General features: G+C 32.8%; 3 protein-coding genes across 4 annotated transcripts; 2 read left to right on the plus strand and 1 right to left on the minus strand.

Annotated features, from left to right (window-relative positions):
• Window positions 1-640: 640 nt before the first annotated feature.
• On the plus strand, window positions 641-1,782 carry LSm7 (U6 snRNA-associated Sm-like protein LSm7). Of its 2 annotated transcripts, none has more exons than XM_077439693.1 (3): window positions 641-740; window positions 1,092-1,284; window positions 1,366-1,782. In XM_077439693.1, exons 1-3 carry the CDS (start codon window positions 708-710, stop codon window positions 1,503-1,505), a joined length of 366 nt encoding a protein of 121 aa, XP_077295819.1. In that variant the 5' UTR covers window positions 641-707; the 3' UTR covers window positions 1,506-1,782. The 2 variants fall into 2 exon arrangements, with proteins under 2 accessions (XP_077295819.1, XP_077295820.1); XM_077439694.1 differs by having other exon boundaries at window positions 708-740; window positions 1,104-1,284; window positions 1,366-1,722.
• Window positions 1,783-2,197: 415 nt separating this feature from the next.
• On the minus strand, window positions 2,198-7,425 carry ChLD3 (Chitin and LDLR binding deacetylase 3). The gene is made up of 10 exons (XM_077439287.1): window positions 7,401-7,425; window positions 6,399-6,474; window positions 6,139-6,311; window positions 3,883-4,019; window positions 3,687-3,812; window positions 3,402-3,610; window positions 3,195-3,314; window positions 2,951-3,108; window positions 2,635-2,879; window positions 2,198-2,563 (listed from the first exon to the last, which is right to left on the minus strand). The coding sequence occupies exons 1-10, from the start codon at window positions 7,423-7,425 to the stop codon at window positions 2,285-2,287; spliced, it is 1,548 nt and encodes a 515-aa protein (XP_077295413.1). The 3' UTR covers window positions 2,198-2,284.
• A 3,909-nt stretch (window positions 7,426-11,334) lies between these two features.
• Window positions 11,335-15,500, plus strand: LOC143918056 (chitinase domain-containing protein 1). The gene is made up of 6 exons (XM_077439723.1): window positions 11,335-11,695; window positions 12,220-12,400; window positions 12,483-12,689; window positions 12,763-12,924; window positions 14,631-14,862; window positions 14,938-15,500. Exons 1-6 carry the CDS (start codon window positions 11,414-11,416, stop codon window positions 15,077-15,079), a joined length of 1,206 nt encoding a protein of 401 aa, XP_077295849.1. The 5' UTR covers window positions 11,335-11,413; the 3' UTR covers window positions 15,080-15,500.
• The last annotated feature ends 15 nt before the right edge of the window (window positions 15,501-15,515 follow it).

Consider the following 15,515-nt stretch of genomic DNA (forward strand, 5'->3'; position numbering starts at 1 on the left):
CGTACTCCATTCGCGCATGCGCATTTACGCATTCATGCGCGTCCATATAGAATGTACTAAAGTATACTGTCCGCACTTGCATGACACCTGCAGTATACGGGTCGTGCTGAATAGGTATGAACAGACCTAAATGCGTAGAAAAACCATTATTTTTTTTCGCAAGCATGTTTTATATCCAATATTCTTACGTTCTCAACGTTAAGAATATTGGGTAATTGCGAAGAAGTGATATCGTGGCTGATCCAAAAAGGATTAGTGGATGATATTTCAACTTGTCCAGCATGTAACGAAGAAATGCGACTTCGCATCCGAAGCGATCGGTGTGTAAAAATAGAGTCGAAATCACATGATAAAACGAAACCGATTTAAAAAAATTCCTGGTTCTACAACGCCAAAATAAATTTTCTATAGATGTTTTAGTGCGGGGTGATTTAAGTTCACGCCAAAGTCCAGTTTTTGATTAATTTATACTAATAATGATTTCAATTTCCATTCTGCTGGAATAAAAAATAAGGTCCTGATTTTGCAACTCGTATTGTATGTATTAGTTTTAATTTTTTATAATATGATTTCTGTGTTTTTTGGATAGAATTTAATGCTTTTGGGATTTTAAAAATTGCTGTCTTCTTACATAGTAGGAATATATATATGGACGTGTAAAAGTCTACGTTGGCCAAAAGTAGCGTCGCGCGGATACCGGCTGCAGCATGAGCAATCGCGAAGGTGGTGATCGTCCAAAGGTAAACTTCTATTAACTGACTTTCACGTCTAAATTTGCCATTATAAAATTTGACATAATTTTTTCGCCAATAGTCTATGAACATACGATGCTTTGGTTAAACCTCAACCTACAAAACTCAAATTCAAATTATGTTTTGTAGCGGATTTCCGATAAAATTTCCGTTATTTTGTTCATTTTGAATCGTCACAATTCATATATATTCAAATTTGATACGTGTTAGTAAATTTATATGAAATTTACGAATCTTTACGTTGTTGTTATTTTTAGGTTATACTTGGTATAACTTGTACAATGAATGAAGAACTAGTTATTGCCCTACTAACAAAATTCATTTTAATGTTCTTTGTAGGGCAACCAACAGTCTCAAGGATCTGGTGAAGTTAAAGAGAAGCGGAAAAAGGAGTCAATTCTAGATTTGAGTAAATATTTAGAAAAGAGCATAAGAGTTAAGTTTGCTGGAGGTCGTGAAGCTGCTGGAATATTAAAAGGATATGACCCACTTTTAAATTTAGTACTAGACAACACGACAGAATTCCTTAGAGGTAATATGTAGTTGAATTACTAAAAAACTCATTAATCTTTCTTCGGCACATTTTTATTTATATGTTGCGTATCAATTTCAGATCCTGATGATCCGTACAAGTTGGTTGAAGACACTCGACCATTAGGATTGGTGGTTTGTCGAGGCACTTCTGTAGTTCTCATATGCCCTGTCGATGGAATGGAAGCCATACAAAATCCCTTCATTGCTCAAGACACGTGATTACGTATATTTTTAAGATAAATTGTAAATACAATAATTACTTTTATTTGGCTATAGAGTTTTGATCAGTTATGTGCTGAAAGTTCATTAAGAAATTGAACCTATTCCACGGTGTAATTATTTATTTAAGGTATACTTAAACGAAATGTATTTTTTGATTACGTTTCTTTCTCGATTTATTATATTTCCTTTGCTACAAAATAAATCAACCTGTTGATCACCATATTATTTATTTATTTTTAACTTTTTTACCAATAAATAGAAAACTTAACTCTTAATTACATATTGCACTACATATTTGTTGTTCCAACAATTATTTTTTAGTTTAAGATGGTATTTTACTATTTTATATGGTTAATTGATAAATCACATTTTTCAACTAATTTATACTATACAAAAAACTCACAATTCTGTTAAATTTTCTTTTTCTTAATTATTTTTGTCGTAACATTATCAATGTAATATTAAACCATTTCTTATTCATCCATCATCAAATGTATTCACACTTTATTTACAGCTTTAATTTATAATTAAACTTAAATGTATCACTTAATATGTAATTTGCAAAAGTAACTTTATTTAAAAGCTAGTAATATGTGGTTGTTCGTTTTTATATATACATTATGTCAAAAAATGAAACTGTTTAATCCTACTTTTATAAAGTTACGGCTACGAAGAGACAACATTAGATATTTAATATGATAAAACAATCCAGTCTGTTTTTTTGAATGGGTAATTTCATTAATATTACACAAATTTTACCACTCACTGTACACCGTTCAATCTAATCCAAATTCGTTTCGTATCCAAGGATACTGTGGAGGACACTCGTTACATGTGATGAGATATCTATCTTGTTGCAGAACTCTGGAATGCAATTTACACGTTCTAGGTAAATTGCACGCTATTTCAGCAGGTTCAAATGTCTTTTTGTGACATTGCCAAGGCTCAAATTGACTCAACTGATTGCTCGGTGTTGGATGACGCATCCATTGAATGGCTTGGTAGTTGGTTACGAAGTATACGTCAGGCAATTTGAGCATTTCATCCAAGAATCTCTAAAATGATTATAAATTTTTACTTTAAAATGTAAACAAATGGAATAATTGCATTTTTTTTAAGTATTTACCCTAAAAGCTGATAAATATTCAGGCTTTTTAAACCACGTAGTGTGGAAATACAGTCCCAGCGGTGCTCTGTTGCTCAAATAGTGCCTTTTAAAATTAGATACAAGCATTTTATAGATATCGTCACCGGAGAGATGAGGCGGGCAGGAATCTACCATAGCGCAAGTATATTCACTAAATGTCAATTGATTCATCACCATTTCCCAAATCCCAGGATAACTTCTCGATGGGCAATTTTGTTGGTTTCCTAATATGCGTTTAAATTTTCTATCATAGATTCAGAATACTATTTTAATGGAATGTTTATAAGTGTAATACCTGTGCAAGTATGGGGCATTTTATGATCCAAAGTATATGGCCAAAGCGGTGGATTTGAAAATGGTGCTACCATTGACGAATCGTAGACAAAACCAAATTCTTTCATCATTAGGAATTGCCTATTCCAGCCGACTCGTAAGAATGGAACTCGCATTCCCCTATTAAATATACATATAAGCATTAAATATACATATAAACATCAGAAAATTCAATTTGAATGCATTGACTAGTTGTCAAATCAAACCTCAAATCTTCCATTCGAACATTTCCAAATTTATTGACAATATTTGCCATTCCGACCATCTCATCAAACCAATCTTCAATAGTTGCATTCCTCGACCACCATTGTTCTGGACCTTTATGGCTGAAAATTTTCATTTAAAATTCCATTTAAATTATTACAAATAAGGTGCCTATATAGTTTAATGTAAAAGTTATTAATTATTGGTACGTTATCGAATGTACGGCAATTTCATGTCCATCATTCCACAACTTCTGAACTTGCATATAGTTCGTATATTGGTGGGATACATAAAAAGTCGCTCTTACAGGACAACCATTAGGATTTTTTCTTTCCGGTGTGAATAAAGCTTTGGTATACAAATCCCAATTTTCAAAATTGATTGCATCGTCAAATGTGAGTGTTATCATTTGAGGCACCTGAAATTTAAGAATAAGTGAAATTTGCATTGCTTCGTATGTTGAATTGTATTGTACGATGAATTATACTAGGTACCTGATTTTTTTCAAGACCACCTGGTATTAGAGTACCATCTTTGGAACAGAAACAATCTGGGAGAACACACGTGTGCAGATTGCACGGTTCGGCAGCGTTTGGATCGTGATTTGCATCACACCAACCCTAAAATTAGTTTTACTTTTTAGAATGTTAACTTTTGAATGGACTTGGGATATGTTTGAGTGTGTTTTACTTCGTCTGATGAATCGGGGCAATCAACAGAACCATCACAGAAGTACTCATTTGGTAAACAAGTACCGTCTCCACAACCTAGATGTGTAGGATCTTGACATTCTGCATCTTCCAATAGAGGTTTTGGAACTTTTGGTTCTGAAAGTTCACAAATATAATAAACCATGTAAATATTTACTTTTTTTATTTCTTTGTGACGATTAAAGGTATATTTTGAAATTGAAATTGATCATTCTTAACAGTGCTGTAGCGAGGCTATGGCAAATGGGCGAGTGCCAAAGGCGCTCGATGCAAGGGGCGCCGAAGGCTCCCCTCACCTATATTATTTTTATTTTTTTAATAAATAAGTAAAATTTAAGAAGAATTCGATGTTTTTTTGAAATATTCATTTGTATATGTATGTACATACTGAATATGTAGGTACATATTATGTTTTAATTTTGTACTTTGTTCGAGGAAGCGTAATGCATGTTTTACTTTTAATACTTTTGAGTTCTAAGAAATTAACCGAACGATTGAAAACGAAATTTTCGGAACCTTACAAACTCTTTTTTTAATTTTTTTTCATCGTCTACTAATAGATGGGAAAAATGTCATCGTTCATCATAATTAGCTTGAAAAAACATTTGGATACGAGATGTTGTTCAAAATCGAAAGCAATGGAAGCAATTCACGATCAATATGAGGACATATGTACTTTCGGTTTTAAACATCATAAAATACGATCATAATTTTGCTAATTCACATTCACTTGCAAAAATTTTAAATGCGCAATAATAAGTTTCTTTTTAAATTTGTGGAATCTCATACTTAATAAATGGAATAAGGTTAACATTGTACTTCAGCAGAAAGAACAGGATATTTAGAGAACATCTTTATTAATTCGGGGGCTCGATAATGATATTTATTGCGAAATTGTCAATGTGGGACATTTATAATATAAATAATAACTGTTTTTTTTTTGTAATTTTTAATTTAAATATTTCAATAAATGTGTATTTTTTAAATGAAATAAATCCTTTAAATGTAATGAAAAAATATTAAAAGGGCGACAAAATTGATATTTTCCAAGGGCGCTAAAAACGTCGCTACGGCTCTGATTCTTAAGATTGAAAGGTGATATCTCTAACTGTACTGTAATTATCATGTCGTGTCATTATCACAAAAGATCCAATTTTGTAATTTCTCCTTCGTCACAACAATGGCAACTAATTTTTATAACCAGATACTGGAACAGTGACAAACTTTCTTTTTCTATGGAATAAATAAGGTCAGTGGAGGCATATGGTCACGTTCGGTTGGTGAAATTAGTATATGAAAATATTTAAAATGTCATTCATTGTCTATTATTTCTATTACACAATTAAAAAACGATTTGGGTCATGTGAAAGCTTTTACTATAATAATACTAGATGAAAAGTTCAATATCTAGTATGATTAAAAGATAAACAATTGTTCCCTAGTACTCATCTTAACTGTTCTCTCTCACTCTATATAATACATATGTATAATATGACAAACAAATACAAATAAATTTAATTTAATAAAATATAATAAGAAGTTGTTTTGTTATTTGTTCCAACATTACAAATTTATGACTAACTAAAACAGATATTAAAAATAGTGTTGTAAAATCGATAAAATTTTATTAAGAAAAATGATTCTGAATGAAAATTAAAAAAAAAGGGGTACAGAATGAACCTTTGGATGTGTCTACAATTATTATAGTTAAATTGTAATAGCATATGTATGCATGTACAGCCAGCCAGCAGCTTGGCTTAATGGTAGCTTATATATTTAGCACCACTGAGGTCGAAGGTTCGAGTCCTCGTCAAACTGCTGGTTAGGTTAGGTTGGGGGTTTTGTGACTTCAAATCGATCGTTTCTCTATCAGAGTTTGCCAATTTTATCTGATCATTGTTGAAACGGTTCCTGAAAATTGGTATTAGATAATTTCCCGTTGTCACAAAAGCTGTGTGTATAATTTGTAAAAATTATGCACAGTAATCTGAAATCTATAGATATCTCTATAGACATCTCTATAATTTCGTGTTTATTATATGTATAAAAATTGTTATTATTTCTGTACTGATTAATTGTTATATGCTATGTATTCTGATTGTATATGTATTATTGTATTTCTAACCGTTATCGTACACTCGTCGCATTGGAGCGATCTGTAATGACGAGTGTATATTGATTGTAACAATAAAATAAAATATATATGACCATATTAGTACATAGTATAAAAACTTACCAGCTGTAATATCACAGTTTTCCACGTTGCTCTTGAAATCGCAAATCTGTCTATTCACATCGAACAATAATCCCACAGAACATTTGAACTCGAAAACTTCTCCATCCAAGCACAGATAATACTTCGAGCACTCATTGTTTGTCCAAACTTTGTGAGGAGGTCTGTTTGGATTTCTGCAAGTGGATGAAGTATATTTTTAATGAAATTTAAGCAATCGCCTGACGAGATAGTGTGAAGTTTTCTATTTATTTTTAATTTACCTATAGAATCTGCCGTCCTCTAGGCATTTCACACTATTTCGCAAACTCCTCTTCACTACGTTGCCACATTGAATACCTGCTCAAAATAGAAAATCAAATACGTTGAAAAGGAAAAATGAGGCGTTTGATCGTTCGTTCCATCTTCGAAAGCAATACAAGTTTTACTCGATTATCCCGTATAGGGGAAAACCTTTCAATACAACGATGGAATGGAACGAGTGCGTTTGTACATAACAATTTGTATTATTTTAATGCCACACAATATTATGCACGAGATAGTATTATAGCAATGTTAATTCGATTTCCCGTATATTACAAACGTGTACTTACACGTTATATAAGAACATTTTCTTAACGGTGAAAAGTAATTAGATATTTCGTAATGCGAGTTTTTGTCGCGGAATCTTCGTCAGCACAATCTATAATCTATTTATAATAATAGACTGAAGTCACATTTACATAAAAGACAATCGTTGCGTTGCTTTTAGCTGTGAAGCAACATTAAAAAACTTTGTCCATATAACTTTCGAGACAAATGTATACCTATGTCCTATTGGGTATGTAAATTATGTACATATATAAAGTTATTCATTTGACAGTGAGGGTGGAATCACACAGGGAAGAACGGCACGTCGTGTGCTTGGCTCCCCGCTGTGGGAGTCTCTTACATTTCTTCAAATATGGGATACACCGTTATCGATCACTATCAAGCAAGGATAAATACAAGGATAAAATTTTACCTAAAACCTTCATGCCATGAATGTGCAAGACATTCCACATTTTTTTCGCATGTTTAAGGTCTGTTCATACCTATCCAGCATGACCCGAATCCTGCAAGTACGGACAGTATTCTTTAGTACATTCTATATGGACGCGCATGAATGCGTAAATGCGCATGCGCGAATGGAGTATGAATACGTCCATATAATGTACCAAAGAATACTATCCGCACTTGCAGAACACCTGTAGGATACGGGTCGTGCTGGATAGGTATAAACAGACCTTTAAAAGTATCTAAAAACACCATGTGCCACATTCCTCGCTGTGTGTTTTCGCCCTAAGTAGACATTGTTCGCAGAATATTGAGCTTTTTTATTTTATTTTCTTTGTTAGGAATAATACATCTAAGTACATTCAGCTAATTTATGAACCACGTGCATATTTAGAGGATAGCCTACGACTCGTTTTCTCATACTATAATAATAAATTAATTTAAGTTCTTGCTAATGAGCTCTATAGCAGGAAACTTTGAAATTTGTGTTTTAGAAATGTTTTTCTGATAAGTATTTCATGAAGATGGTACTTACATAGGTCATAGAGAACAGGTTACACAAATGGGTCTTTTGGGAAATGTTGTTGAACTTCAGTTCAAAATTGAACTAATGGAAACAGATTTAATAAATTGGGGCATTATGAATATTGAAAATTTCCACCGAATTACTTATCCTTCTGCTTGTAAGATTTAGTTTTTGCTTAAAAGTTTTTTAATACAATAAGAGTTTACTTAAGTAAGGATTTTTACATTACAAATTTAGTAATAATTTCAAATAATTTTGCGCCCCAGTTCGTGTACTTGCAAACTTCTTTGATAGGTTTTAATTTTTGTATATTTATATACTAAACTATTAGACAAATTTTGTATGTGTTTTACTATCGAAAAAAACACTTCAGTTTTTGTAGGGTAGTAAGTTATTTGTGATATATGTACATATGTATATTTTCCAAACAAAAACATTTGATTGCAATAGCTGTAGAATATAAACTCTATGCATGTATGTTGTGCTCTATAATATAAGTGGATGGAAAAGTATTAATGTTAGAACAAACTAGAAACATTCGAAAGAAAATCCTTGGAACAGTTATCTCAGACTGCTCTCCATTTATACTTTATAGCTGATAAACTAGATCTTTCGTCGAGAAATCAGTGAAAGTTTTTCGTCCAGATTCTGCCGGTCGTAGGAGATCGTTATCTCTACCGAAATGATCGAATATCGAGTCGCGAAACGCGATAATAGCGCGGCAAAATAAAGTTCTACATCGTACCAAAGATCAGAACGGTTAAACAAAACAAGAAGCCGGAAAGGGGAAGTCTGATGGCGGCCATAGCGAACTCGGACCGGTACTGAAGTGTACTGACTCGTCTGCAAGAGTTATAAGCTGACTTTCTTCTTTCTCCAGTGTCTCGTGTGTATTTGTGTGTTTGCGCGTGTGTGACTTGTGCTCGTATAACGCTGATTGGGTCAACGCAGAGACGTTCAATTTTAAATCGATTTAATTATAGTAACTCGCCAGTTACTAGGTAATGCATACATATACCTACAACTGTCCCAATGGTGCTGAAACCGTAGTCATTCACTCAATTCTAGCTTTCAGTACTACACAACGTTATTTGATGGGAAAATCAGCTGAAAGCTTTAGCCCGATTTACCTAAAATGTTTTTTTTTCATAACTGACAATTTTAGAAGTGCACTTGCGTTGCGTTATTAAGAGGGCTGGACACCAGCGCCTTGTCCATACAAACGTATTACACTTCTCCCTTCCTCAATTATGGCACTAGAGAAATTATTTTTTAATATGCTATGGATATCCACCATTGGGTTGCATCTATCGGTTTATTTTTTTGATTAGTTATTTTTTATAGGAGCTAGGAGCCGCCAAACATCTATAAAATCGCCTATTTTTTACACCCACGAAAAGAGTCCAGCGTGCTTATTTAACGGTCGATTTTAATACGCGCACAGTTGCATAGAAAATATCTTTCTCATACCGTTGATGAATTTTTTTTAAAAATTGGTCCAGTTTTGGAGGAGAAAATAGGAGAATACGAAACCTCGATTTTGTCGATTTAAAATACGTTTTATCTGGTCGAAGCGCAACTGTCGCATTCACTCAATATATATATTGATATATATATATTGTCGCATTCACTCAATATATATATCGAAGAAAGGAACGGCAACAAAATTAACGTTTCGGGTGTACAGCCCTCTTAATATATCGTGAAAAACTATTCTTAGTTCAACGGAAGACTATTTAAGATTTCAATGTTGTAGTACAGGTTGACCCTATTATACGTCTTTTTAATTTGGAGCCCTACTAATATACAAATGTGAGCACGTAAGAATATATTTACTATATTGTATTGCAACTTTAATATCCCTGCTCAGTAAGTTTTGCACGCCCGGAAGCAACATGAGCGCCAAATTCAACATTTTTTTTTATCCACGCTATTTTGACCTTAGCATTGATCTTGATTGTGAAAATTATGTATTTATTTACTTTTCAGCATAAAATTTTTTACGAATCTAATTAATTGATTTTGAGCAAGCATTTGGTTAAAATATTTTCAATTTGAATGCATTAGAAATTCTAAGAACACTATGTGAAAACAATGCATCGAGGAATATGCGGATTTTAACTGATTTCTTTTTATTTCTTCTGACAATGATGAGAAAGAGTTTATATGAGAAATCCGCTGTTGGATTCTTTATTGTTTTAAATTGTTTTACAAGAAAAAATGTACGCTATATATAAAAAAAACAAATATTTGCATGTTTGAATTGTAGGTAACGCGGCTAACGTAATATAGGTGAGATTTTTACAAATGTGCAATACGTGATGCGTGAATGATCTTAGTATACTCGAAGATTACGTCAACAATATCTTTTTTTTACAATGATATCAACATATTTATATCTTACTGAGTTAAACTTTATAGTTGATCAACACTGTATAAAGAGACATACTTTCAAAATAGTTGTCCAATATGTGTAGATATTGTATGTACATACATACAGTAACGCTAAATACATATATTTTTTTATATAAAATGTGATTAATTAAATACAACATTCGAAAGTTTAGATAAATACATACTACATTCTTGATTCCTTGATTAATGTCGTAAAATTATTTTATTTAGCATTCCATTTTATGAAAATTTCTTAGTTTTTGTTAATTGGGGTCTGAAACACTTGGAATTTTAAATATTATTTCAAAAAATCATCAGCACTCCGTAACAATATATACAAGTGATTGAAAAGGGTAAAATTATAATGAACACATGGAGAAAATACGTACATATGGAATTTTACGGTATCCAAAAAATGAAGTTATAAATAAAATAAAATAAATAAAAATCAGTAGACATTTGGTTGATAAATTAAAGGTAGAGAAACATTATAGTTTCAGACCGGTGTATATTTACATACATATGTACATTTATGCGACTTTGAAGTAAAAATATATATCAACTTTAATTCACAGCACTAATATTATATATTTCTGTAATATCAGTCAGCATATAATAATGTTATAGATATGTTGCAAACATTTTCCTCATTTTTAATTGGCAATAAACCAATGGGTCTACCTCACGGGCCGGATTGTGAAATTACCGAAAACGCAAATATCGGAAGGCAAAGATCGAAAATCGAAAGATCTTAAGTCGAAAGATCAAAAAAAAGGGTGCATGGTAAACGGTACATACTCATTTAATTTGCGCGAGCAGGATACAACAGGAACAAGAGGAACAGACTTTTCCTCCCGTATTAATGTGCGCGCGCAGAATACGGGAGGAAAAGCCTGTTCCTCTTGTTCCTGTTGTATCCTGCTCGCGCAAATTAAGTGAGTATGTACCGTTTACCATGCACCCTTTTTTTATCTTTCGACTTAAAATCTTTCGATTTTCGATCTTTGCCTTCCGATATTTGCGTTTTCGGTAATTTCACATTCCGGCCCGTCACGGAGACCGTAAACCAATATCCATCATCCGGTAGCATACTGTAAAAGGCTGACGATAGGAATGTACAGTAATTTATTTATTATTAAAATAGAGGTTTTCAGCTTTAAAGTTTTATTTTAAGCCACGAGCATGCGCATTTATTCGTGAAGTAAATTTAATAATTAATTTTGAGATGGTCGTAATTTATAATGTTTGGTGTGCACGTTAGAAATAAACAAACCGGCTGTCAGTTGTCAGCAGGGAACTGTCAGATTGAGCAAAGTGCCGGTGATGAAGTTCGGTTTGGTGGCGGTCGCCTTATTGTGCGTCTGCACCTTCGCTGGGGCCACGCTTTCCCCCCCATCGAACAAGAAGCTGAAGCACAAGTCGGAAGCCAAGAGTGTGCCTCCGGGGACTCCCATCGCTCGTGGCCCCCACCACTTGTCGGTGACAGAGCGCCAGTTAGTGCGACCAGCTCCCACCATTCACGAGATCGTAGTCAACAGTGAAACTTATCACGAAGACACGTCTAGAAGATTCTACAATGGCACAGTGCTTGGATTTGTAACCCCGGTAATTTACGAAGATCCACCTCTGAACTCTTACCCACTTAAATCTTCACACATAAGTCTTTCGGTTGCCCCATTTTTTATTTTATTTATTATTTACATAGTACCCGATTATTTCAAATTACATTATCGCATTGACCCAAACTAAAAAATTAAAAAATTACATGAAAATTTACTATAAATACTTTTTCTCAAATGCGGATTTGAAAAATAAGGGGGTACCCAATAAATGGGATTGCCTTATGGTCAAACTAATATGATATATTATATATACCACAGGTATTTAAATCTTTCAAAACATATTTTCAGTGAACTTATTATTTTTTGTTTAAATCTTGCATGTAAATTTTTTACAAAATTGTTGATTTGAGTAGGTATTTGTGGGGTTCATATCAGTGAATGAAGTTTCTAAATTATCGTCATTATTAAATTCCATTCAGTTGGCATCTAAATTTAAAGTTTTTGAAATCAGAATCATTTATTTGTGTATTCAAGTACATATAATATTGATTTGTCATTTTCTTGTAGTGGAATAATCATGGGTATGATGTTGCAAAAATTTGGGCACCGAAATTCTCCTACATATCGCCTGTCTGGTTACAAATCAAAAGGAACAAGAAGGAAGAGTATGAGATCACTGGATTACATGATGTAGATCACGCTTGGATTAAGACTGTTAAGCAGAATGGAGCGTCAATCAAAACGAAAAGTTTGATTTTATTTTCATATGTACAATTAGAAACAATATGTACGTATGTATGTGCCAAAATTAAGATATGTTTTCTTTTCAGTTGTGCCACGTATTTTATTTGAGGGATGGGCACCAAATGATTTTGCCCAATTGTTAAATGGTCCTAAAGAAGAAAAGATTGCACTAGCTAAAACGTTGCGAAAACTATGCAAGCAGTGGAAGTTCGATGGATTGATACTAGAAGTATTGTCTCAAATACCTCCTGGAGTAAAAAATGAAATGGTTGTCAGTCTGCTCAAATTTGTCGGTGTGTGTTTTTATATGAATTTGTTGTATTTTATCCTCATTTTTTTTTCAATAAATATTCTTTTTATTTACAGGATTATCGATGGCGGAATCGATGCTCGATTTAATTTTGGTCCTTCCTCCTTCACGAGGTCAGCCAAACGATGAGGATTTAATTCAACAGTTCTCCGCCTTGCATCCTTACGTCTCCGCATTCTCTCTGATGACGTATGATTTTTCGAATCCGCAAAGACCTGGTGACTATAATACTGTTATGTGAAAGATACAGGAACCCAAATCGCTATTTTTTTCGTTCCATTTTGGTAAAAAATATGTTGGTTCAGTTCCAGATTTCGGTTTTCGGTTCTCTTATTTAAATATTATCAAGTTAATGTAAATACACCCATACGCACACCGCCTATACCTCTCTTTATACGGCTTTTCGCTATTTATTTATTTATTTATTAGACAACAGATGTAGAAATGCATAAAAATAAAGAATAAATGTAACAAAATAAAATAACATCTGAGCCCAATTATAGATTTTTGCAAATTACATAAAATGGTACATAGAGACAGTTATATAATAGAGATATAAAATGGATCAATCAATCAAGAACTCTCTTGATGGCAGTCCTGAATTGATGCAAAGGAAATACCGAATAGATCAACATCATTCAGTTCCCCGTTAAACATAAGATAAACACGCTGTAGATAGGAATATTTTAGGGAATTGGTTTTGAAAAGATTAAGTGAAAAGAGTGCAACGTGTCTAGAATACGTAACTGGGATCCTGAAACCAACCTTACTCCGTAAATCGGGACAATCAAGGAAACCATTTAGGAGTTTAAAAAGGAATGTAGCATCAGTGAGTCGTCGCCTGACAGAAATATTGTTAAAGGATAGGAGTTTTAAAATATCGGGAACCGTAGTATGGGTGTAGATAGGAAAACGGTAGCGTAAGGATTTGATAAATTTTAATTGGACTTTTTCAATACAATTAATATGGGATATATAAAAAGGTGACCAGATAATTGAGGCAAATTCAAGGTGAGATCTTACAGGGGAAAAATAAAGTAATTTAAATACATGAGGATCATTTCTAACTTTTACGCTATAACTTAGTGTGATCATATACATAATTAAAATGAATATCAGAGGAGAATATTTCCTAGTGTGTGCAGCTAGTGCACTGCGGAATAGAGGGCAGATTCTGACGAAGCTAAAATGCAGACAAAATACATTTTTTTTATTCATACTTTCTCTAGACTCGCGAGCTTCACATATGTATATGTAACTGTATTTAAATCGGAATCGTTAATAGAATCTTTGATTGCTAATTGTAAAGTATGTGCCACACATTTTATTCCGATGAGATGAGGGAAAGAACAGTTCTCAGTGGAAGGTAGCATATTTGCTTCATAATTAATATTGGTTGTGGCTATTTGCAGGTACTATATCTGCGACAGGCGCAAAGCCTTCTGCGCATGCGCGTGAACTTATAATCCGATTATAATTTCTTAAATTTAATGTATGCTACACTTATTTAATCAATCGTTCATTATACATGAGGCAAATAAATTTTGCAGATATATGTAGTACCTGCAAATAGCCACAATCATTAATATTCTGGTTTTCTTCGTCTATTTTGGTTTCTAACAAGTTCACAAATTTGATCATATGCTCCATTATCTGTTGCAACAGAGTAGATTTGTTTGATATCGATGTTATATTTTTCTAAAAGTATCAAAAAAATATTTTTACTATTCATTTCTGTATCTTTGTCCAATAAATTCTACATATCATTCCCAAAGTATATATATTACCGAACCGAAAAAAATATCGGTTCGGTTTCAGTTTTCTTTCCGGTTATTCCGGTTTCCGTTTTAGGTTCGGTTCGGGTTCCTGGTAAGATATAACAAATAATATTTTATGTTACATTCCTTATAAATTGTTATTTTAGGTCCGAATGCACCTTTTGAATGGATCAAAAGATGTGTTCAGAATTTAGCTCCCGATGATGAAGACAAGGAAAAACGTGGAAAAATTCTTTTGGGTTTAAACTTCTACGGAAACGCCTATTCCCCAGAAGGTGGTGGTCCAATAGTGGGACATGAGTATATCAACTTGTTGAAAAGTTCCAAAGGTGTTATGAAATATGACGAAAAAAGTGTAGAGCATTTTATTGATATCAAGTCAGTATTATATTTTTTATTTGAAAATATTTCTCGAAATTATGAATAATTTTAAATTTAATTTAATTTTTACAGAGGGTCCAAAGGTAGGAAAATCGTTTTTTATCCTACTCTGTATTCAATTCAACGACGAATTGATTTGGCGGTTGAACTTGGTACTGGAATCGCCATTTGGGAGATCGGTCAAGGCTTAGACTATTTTTATGATTTATTTTAAGTCCTTTTTTGTCCACCCCATTCGATGGGATTTCATTATGACGTGTCGATTTTGTATATAAAATCATGTTCACAATTCGAATTAGCATTAAGTTCAATTTGAATACTTACAATGTGTGCGTCTGAACAAAAGACATTATTCTAGTCTTATTTGAGTGTTTTATAAATATTTAATGTATCTCTATATAAAAATGCATGTCAAATCCAGTTGTTTTTATCGGTTTATATTACACAATCATTCCAAGATACATAGTATAGATATTTTTACTTTATTTATTTAGAATATGTACTCGTATTTTGCTTATGCTTCTGTGTGCACTTTACCGAGCAATAATCAATATGAAATAGATTTAAAATTACTTATGTATAATTTCATTTGTTCAGTTATTTATAAATTTTTGTTTATCAATAAAATGTGTATGAAAACAATACTTTGT

This window comes from Arctopsyche grandis, chromosome 10, assembly GCF_051622035.1.
Source record: "Arctopsyche grandis isolate Sample6627 chromosome 10, ASM5162203v2, whole genome shotgun sequence".
Classification (NCBI taxonomy): Eukaryota; Metazoa; Arthropoda; class Insecta; order Trichoptera; family Hydropsychidae; genus Arctopsyche; species Arctopsyche grandis.

What these genes read in the sequence shown, in the direction of transcription:
- LSm7 (XM_077439693.1), top strand. Translation starts at nt 708, where the DNA reads ATGAGCAATCGCGAAGGTGGTGATCGTCCAAAG. An exon ending in AAGGTGGTGATCGTCCAAAG is followed by an intron (nt 741 to 1,091) that starts GTAAACTTCTAT and finishes TGTTCTTTGTAG; the next exon opens with GGCAACCAACAGTCTCAAGG. An exon ending in CACGACAGAATTCCTTAGAG is followed by an intron (nt 1,285 to 1,365) that starts GTAATATGTAGT and finishes TATCAATTTCAG; the next exon opens with ATCCTGATGATCCGTACAAG.
- ChLD3 (XM_077439287.1), bottom strand. Translation starts at nt 7,425, where the DNA reads ATGGTGTTTTTAGATACTTTTAAAG. An exon ending in AAACTGTGATATTACAGCTG is followed by an intron (nt 4,020 to 6,138) that starts GTAAGTTTTTAT and finishes GTGAACTTTCAG; the next exon opens with AACCAAAAGTTCCAAAACCT. An exon ending in GTTCGAATGGAAGATTTGAG is followed by an intron (nt 3,109 to 3,194) that starts GTTTGATTTGAC and finishes TATATTTAATAG; the next exon opens with GGGAATGCGAGTTCCATTCT.
- LOC143918056 (XM_077439723.1), top strand. Translation starts at nt 11,414, where the DNA reads ATGAAGTTCGGTTTGGTGGCGGTCGCCTTATTGTGCGTCTGCACCTTC. An exon ending in TGCTTGGATTTGTAACCCCG is followed by an intron (nt 11,696 to 12,219) that starts GTAATTTACGAA and finishes ATTTTCTTGTAG; the next exon opens with TGGAATAATCATGGGTATGA. An exon ending in CAGTCTGCTCAAATTTGTCG is followed by an intron (nt 12,690 to 12,762) that starts GTGTGTGTTTTT and finishes TTTTATTTACAG; the next exon opens with GATTATCGATGGCGGAATCG.